Here is a 7716-nt window from a genome sequence, read left to right as displayed (position 1 = left end):
CTTCATAGTATTATTGAAGGAATGAAATCAGTCTACATGAATGTTGTATTATACCACATTGAGAAATTGTTAGCAGGTTTAGCTTTAATTTGGGTGTATTTTGTTTTCTTGGTTGTGGTTGTTGTTTTGTGCATTGTTCTGTGCATTTTTTAAGAACACAGAGCTTTGCTTGTGCAATTCTGGAGAAAAGTTAGCTTTCTTGGTTGTGGACTTGTGGTTGTTGTTTTCCTGCAATTTATTATTTCTGGTATTAGCAAGCACCACTGGCAACAGACATTTATTAACAAACAAGGTTGTTTTACTTCCAAATTGCATACAGCAGCTGGAGAATTGCATATTGCATACAGCTGCAGAATTGCATACAGCAGGTGTAGAATTGCATACAGAAAATGAAACATAGTTCTTTATTCAATGTTTCTGGAACCATTACACAAAATGAAACATTATATTTTCTGGAACCATTACACAAACAAAATGAAGCATGGTCAGTTCACATCAATCCATAACAAAGCCTGGCATCATATTTTCTGGAACCATTACACGAACACAATGAAACATGATCAGTCCACATCAATTCATGGCATTATATTTTCTGGAACCATTACACAAACAAAAATGAACCACATCAGTTCATAACTAAGCCTGACATTTTAAAACAAAACAAGACTGATCATGTTCAAAATTCCATTCTTCCAAAAATCTTCCGAGTATCCAACTAACCATTCACAATTGAATTAAGCCATTACCTACAAAAAACTAATACCATTTGGCCTATTCACAAAGAGCATGTTGAACTTGACTCCTCATCCATATTGGTGGAACTTGACTCCCCATCTTTGTTAATAGCAGGTCTACATAAAATAAGAAAAAATAAAGTGATAAATAACAATCAATAAAATTGATGACATAAACAATAATGTCAAACACAACTAACTATAGGTTCTTACTTTCCATGAAGTGTTGGACAATTTCTTTTGTCATGTGACTGGCCAAATAGTCCACATCCATGGCATTGCCTACCTTGACTGTCCTTTACCTTAACTTTCCTCTTCTCTTTTCCTTTCTTCAACCTTCTTCCACACCCTTTTGCCCTCACTTGATCTGGTTCATTAAAAATATGCTGAACATTATCAACCTTGGTCTCCAGAACTACTACATTTTGTTGGCTTTCGTTACCAATCAATGTTTTAATATTCTCCAAGAAAGCATCCAAGGATTTCATAAAGAGCTGGCTAGCCTCCTCACTCACCATTGCCTTATCAATTGCATTTGTAGCATGCTGCAATAGTTTAGTCCTCCTTGCAAGTAAAGCTTTGTTGTCTTTAATTTCCATTCCATCAGAATCTAACACAAGACTCTGTCTTGCATCTTTAGTCCATCTCTTCAAGATGTACTGAGTAGGCAATTTATCAACATCTTGGATTTTAATCAAATATGAAAAAACATGTGAACACGACAGCCCTTCACTCTCAAACTTTCTACAGCTGCATGATGCAAAATCAGAGTCTTTTTCATAAGTCAGTTCACGAGACTTCATAGTATCAAGGTTCTTTCGCATAACCTTAAATACACAATGAGTGACATTTTCTCTTAGAAGTTCTAGTTTATATTTGAAGCTCTCTCTCAACTGTTCTTGAACTTCATAAAATATCTTACGTGCATAAATCTTGGCCATATGATCTTCAATGTCAAGTGACATGACAGTTCTTGCCTTCTCATCAATATTGATATGATCCTTCTCTAACTCATGATAGCGTTGATGAAGAAGTCCCCTCTCAAACTGAACCATAAATTCCACCAATGAATTCCACTCAAAAACATAATACTTGAGAAGAAAGAATGTTAATTCTCTGCTCTTTGACTACTTGACATTCTTGCTGAGAAAGCATGATTTACATGTGCTGGTATCCATGATGAACGAATTTCATATATTGACTGCAACCACTTGTTATCACTCAACCTACTTTTCTCAATAATTTCAGTCCATCTTGAGTCAAACTCCTCTGTACTACTTGAATTCCATATGCAGCTATAAAAGTCTTGGTAGTAATCCCGATATTTAATTGCATCTAGCTTCTCAGAAAACTTATTTAGAATGTGCCAACTGCAATATCTATGAAATGTTTGTGGGAGTGCTTCTGAAATCGCTTTAGTCATAGCAGGATCTTTGTCAGTAATAATCATTTTGGGGGCATTTTCTGGGGCATTTCCTGGCATACCCTTCAGAAATTCCTTGAACAACCAAACAAAAGAATTAGTTGTCTCATCATTTAAGAATGTAGAAGCAAAGATGATTGTCTGCCCATGATTATTAACACCAGTGAATGGTGCAAAAATCATTCCATACCGATTTGTGTTTTATGTAGTGTCAAAGATAACTACATCTCCATAAAAGCTGTAAGCTCGTCTTGAAATTTAATCTGCCCAAAAGCACCGTGTTACTATGTTTTCCTCATCTGACTCCATTATATAGATAGAAGAAGAATATTTTTCTTTCTCATTCTGAAAATGCATGTACAATAGATCTCCACCATGCCCCTTCTTCTCTTGACAACAACTTCTTCCATAATTATACAAATCACGTTGTGTACAACCAATATTTTCAATGCCACCCACCTGAACACCAAAGAATTCAAACTATTTATGTTTCTGAACATTTACCAAGCTTAGTTGTTGTGATAGAACTGTGTTAACTTTTGAAACACGATGGTGAGATCTCAACAAATGTCCTCTAGGTGGGCTTGTTAATGGGTGGTTGTGACCTTCGACAAATACAGAGATTGCATATCTTCCAGACTCCTTTCTCACAACTGCAATTCTTGCTTTACAACCCACTTGTGGTAATCCTTTCTTACATTTTTCTCCTTGAACCTTGGAAGTTCCTTGCTTATAACAAACATACTCCTTCCTCATAAGTTGGGTATTATCTTTGTTGGTTGCACTAGAATGACTTCTAATACTGAACCCTGCTTCTTTTGTATATCTATTGTAGAAAGTAGCAACCTCATCTATTGTTTCAAACTCTTGGTGTAATTTAGGCATCAACTCTGCTTTTACTTGAGGAATATAAACCTGATCATCCTCTGACTCCATTCAATTAAAGCTGAAAAGCACACATACACCCAACCTAAATTTGCCAATCAGCAGTGCCTATGAAAAGAAAAGATAGAAAGAAAGAAGAAACCTAGAAACAGTAAGTAAGATACCATACCATAACACAATCAATGAATACACCATAACATCGACAAAAGAAAGAAAGAAGAAACCCAGAAACAGAAAGAAGAAAAGTCCCAAATACGGTAAAACCCTAAATTTTGTAATTGAAAATCAAACAAATTAGAAAAGAGAGAGAATCCATACTCTAGTGTGTTTCTCGGCTTCCAAGTCTCCAACTTTTGGCGCGAAAACTTCAAGGGAGGTCTGAAAAATCCCAAATCTTTAAACTCAGAAAACTCAAAGTTTTTCCTTATACGGTGACTTGGAGACCTTTATCAGGGTCTTCACCGGTGAAGAACTCCGGTGACCACATCATTGTCGAACCCAAACGGCAGTAGTGAGGAGGACTAAGGAGATGACGAAGTTTGGCAATAATTTTGATGAGAGAGGAAAGAGAAGAAGGCTTGGGTTGCAACAATCTTCCAACCTAAGACGAGTTTCAAGCATCAATGTAGTGTAGACATCGATTGGAAGACATAGATTTTGGGTGGAGAAGGAGAGAAACTTTGGTTTTGTCGTTGGGAGTGGAGACTTTCCAGTCAGGTTTGAAGTATAAGACTCGAGACTTGTCCCGCGATTGTTATTGGAAGATTTCTATCGGAACCGTTGCTTTTCAATTAAAGCAATCAACGGCTCAGATCATTTCGTCCGCAAAATTAGAAAGTCACGGACGTCCTTCCTCGATCCAGACTCTGTGTGTGTGTGTGTGTGCGCGCGCGCGCGCCAACCTTTACAAGATCTCTCTCTTTTGTGAAATTTATTATTGTTGCTACCTACATTTTCCTAAGCCAATTTGTATGTCTGATCCTACATTTTCCTAAGCCAATTTGTATGTCTGATTTGATTATGCAGTCCAAATATTGGTGACATTATTGGCCTTGAATTAAAAGGATATAATGCACTTATTGCTGCTGATATTGAGCGTTCTTCACTTGTTTTATGTGGCAATGCATTCTCAGATTCAAATGCAACTAAAGTAGCACTAGCTATCTTGTCCGGATCTGTTATATTTTCTCGAAGAGGCCTTCCCCTATCTATAAGGTACAGTGATTCATTCTCTTTTAGAGCACTAGAGTTTAATTTTGGATGCACTGCCTGATTTGCATTAGGAGGTTGAAAATTTTTAGGCTTTTAGTGTTTGGTGATTATATGCTTCTTTTATGTGCACCAGAAGATACCATTAAGGGTTGTGGAGATTTGTTGGTGCCAGGAGATGTAGGAGTTATTCGTTCTTCTGAAGGTGTTGCCCCATTGTTTTAAACTGGAAGGTCTGGTAGCTCAAATCTATTCAAGTTGCCAGCTGCTGCAATCCTTGCAACTTTTAGCAGGTAATAGAACCCTGTACGCAGTTGTTTGTTTCCATCATGCTTTGGATCTGTTTTATGTGCTGGCATAGTGTTTTCCTCCACCGTATAATTGATAATTATCTTCCAAAGGTTGGTTATTGGTTTTATCCTTCTAAAGAAAGTCATACTTTTTATAGGATGATGTAAGATACAGTTGCATGCTGCATTTGACATCAACAGGACTAAAAACCTAAATTTTCATGGATCTATTAGGCATGTCTTACTGATTCTGTAAGCAGTTTTAACTAAGGGCAACTCAGATATATTACAAACAAGTAAACTTTCCTCGTTTGGGCGGTAAAATCAGCAACATTGCGAGATGTCAAGTGTGAAGTTACCATTTATGGTAGTTATAAAGCTAGCCAATTCTGGGCTATTTTATGAAAGATGAGTTTAGGAACTACTTGTATTCCGGTCTATGAATGATTTAATTATGCTTTCTCTTTATCCTTTATGTAGACTCTTCTTTTCCTCAATATTTCCCTTTTCAGTTTGTTGCTGTCAACTTATGTGAATGTCGGTGCATCTCAATAATTTTTCCTCAGAAGATGAAATCTACACCACCACTTGCTTCTTTTCATGTTTATTATGTTTCCTAATGTGTAAAAACACTGCCATTTTTGCCCATTCTGTTCAAGCAGTTCTGGTGTTATCCCTTCTGTATCAAAGCTTGCACCTGGCCAGGAAGTGATTATCAAAATGGCCAGGCAGCTAGCACAAACTGAAAAGCATTTTACAATCAAGGGCTTTTGTGTTATTTTTTTTATATGATTTCCCCAGTTTATCAGTCCCGAGTGTACGTAAACTATTTGATTAACTTGTGTCAATCTACTTTTTATAAGATTTTTAGTATTTGATCACGATGTTCTCAATACGCTGACAGTTTATTAATTGCATCCACTTTTCTTTCCTTGCAGTGATTTTGCTTATAACTATCTTAGTGGTACAATACCAAAGGAATGGACTTCAAGCTTGCAGTGATTTTGCTTACAACTATCTTGGGAGATGGGGCAAATTGTATTCTTTTTTATTATCATGTAAAGCTCATGAAACTTGAAAGCCTGTTAAGCTATTGAAATAGATATAGGCACTTGGGCAAAGTTAATTCCTGTGTAAATGTTGGGATGAATACTGCTGATGGAATGAAATGGTTTTTGGAATCAAGGATGTGTTGTTTAATTGTACAGAATGTATGTCTTCTCTCCTATCTCAGACAATTCAATACCAATCAAAAACTATTGTCTAACAAATGAACATAAAGAAAAAAGGAAGAAAAAATTGTTGTTTGAAGCAATGATACACAATGGCTTTAATAGTTTTGCTGTTGTCTTGTTCAAAGTTAGTCAATAGTATTCAATTATTTTGCTGATCTACAAGCTTCCTTCAGACAATAGTTTTTTTTTACAAATCAATGTTCTCTAAATGTTCATTACACGTCAACATTCTTCCAGGGTTTGTCAACTGAAATTACTTTGCACAAGAGTTAAGGTACCAATTGTTGTTGTTATTCATGGTATTCAGACAACAGACAGTATAGTAGTCGTTGTTGTAATAAACTTTATCAGACGACAATTTTCTGGTATTGCTTATTCATGTATCAAACGGCATTAATTAAGATAGACAACAGCAGACTCTATATTCAGATGACAGTGAAAAATTGTCGTCTGATTGAAAAATTGGTGTAGTGATCACTAGACCACCCCCTCTCTTCTAGTGTCTCAAATCACATATCACATCCAACCGTAACAATTATTACAATCACAACATAACACTACTCAATCAATAATTAATACATCCACAAACATACAATATACCCAAAAATCATAACAATTACTTAGATTCATAATATTCATCTGAAATTAAAGATTACTATTAACACATAAATTCAATTATTCATCGACAATCATAAATCACAAATAATATAATCCGAATATTTATAAGAGATCGTAAACCACGTGCAAAATTGCGTTTAAGAGGTCGCAAGTCATGATTAACACTCAAATCCGACACTCTTGTCGGAAAAGAAATAATATTAACTAATTTTGAATTCAAACAAAACAACTAACTAATAGTTTATCGCAAAATCCCGAAAATCTGAACTCATATCGGAATCAGCTCAAACTTCAAGGGTTTCATAAACTCGATATTTCTAACATGCTCATGAAAAATCATAACGATCCAACAGTCGGATTGTTACGAATTCATACCCAAATTTCTAAAACTTCAGAAATTCCAATCGATCTTGAAGTTCGATGTATTCCTACCAAACTATGTCCACATGATTGTAATATTGTGCTCTACACATTGCAATAAAATGGAAGTTAGAAGCGGCGCGTGGGCCGACCAACCCCCGAACTGGGTTATCAAATCTATGTCAAACTCTTCCTCTCCTCATCCCCAACAACAGCCATAACTACCACAAAGTCTAAATCCAAACACACAAGCTAGAATTTGCCAAAAAAGTTCAACTCTTCGATTCTCTCACCTTCGATTGAATTGGGTTGCAAGGCGGTTATGAAGATTATCAGGGCAACAAGAGCTTCAAGACCCAATAAATTTCTCAGCCGGAAGTCATCAGAACAACGAGATTGAACCGGGTTAAGAAAATTCGGCCGAACTTGGATTTTTGCTTCGCAACTCCTCCTCCAGTGCAAACCGGAGCTGATGGTGGCTAGAAGTAGACTCGCTGTGAAGTGGCACATCGATCTTGACCAGTTCGGCAGTCAGGGGTGGTCGGAAGGCGGCGATACCTGCCGGGTTTCGGTTTCTGGGTCGGGTTGACCCAATCTCTCTGCTCTCTTTCTGTTCGGGTATGGTGCTCGAGAAATGAGAGCCCCCCCCCCCCCCCCCAAAAAAATTAGGGTTTCATCTATTTATAGTATTATGGGGAAAAGTCATTTTTACCCCTCAAAAACTCTGACGAATTTATAAACTTTTGCAGACCATAACTTTCTCATTGACTTTTTCCCCCTCGAAAACTCTGACTAATTTATAAACTTTTGCAAACCATATCTTTCTCATACGAACTCCAATTTGGGCATGCCATATATTCATGAACTCTGTTTAACATGCTGTACAACTTTTCAGAAGGAAGTTTCCTAAAAAACATAACCGAACAAAAAGTTAACTTTCTGTCCTCTAAATAATCGAAATG

General features: G+C 36.6%; 1 protein-coding gene across 1 annotated transcript; it reads right to left on the bottom strand.

Moving 5' to 3' along the window:
- Positions 1-775: 775 nt before the first annotated feature.
- Positions 776-3093, bottom strand: LOC112184781 (protein FAR1-RELATED SEQUENCE 5-like). The gene is made up of 4 exons (XM_024323022.1): positions 2662-3093; positions 1897-2232; positions 948-1780; positions 776-851 (listed from the first exon to the last, which is right to left on the bottom strand). Exons 1-4 carry the CDS (start codon positions 3091-3093, stop codon positions 776-778), a joined length of 1677 nt encoding a protein of 558 aa, XP_024178790.1.
- Positions 3094-7716: the final 4623 nt, after the last annotated feature.

The sequence above is a fragment of the Rosa chinensis genome, chromosome 2 (genome assembly GCF_002994745.2).
Source record: "Rosa chinensis cultivar Old Blush chromosome 2, RchiOBHm-V2, whole genome shotgun sequence".
NCBI classification, from domain to species: domain Eukaryota; kingdom Viridiplantae; phylum Streptophyta; class Magnoliopsida; order Rosales; family Rosaceae; genus Rosa; species Rosa chinensis.
The sequence above is the reverse complement of the archived record's forward strand: the minus strand, read 5'-3'. Positions and strand labels throughout refer to the sequence as shown.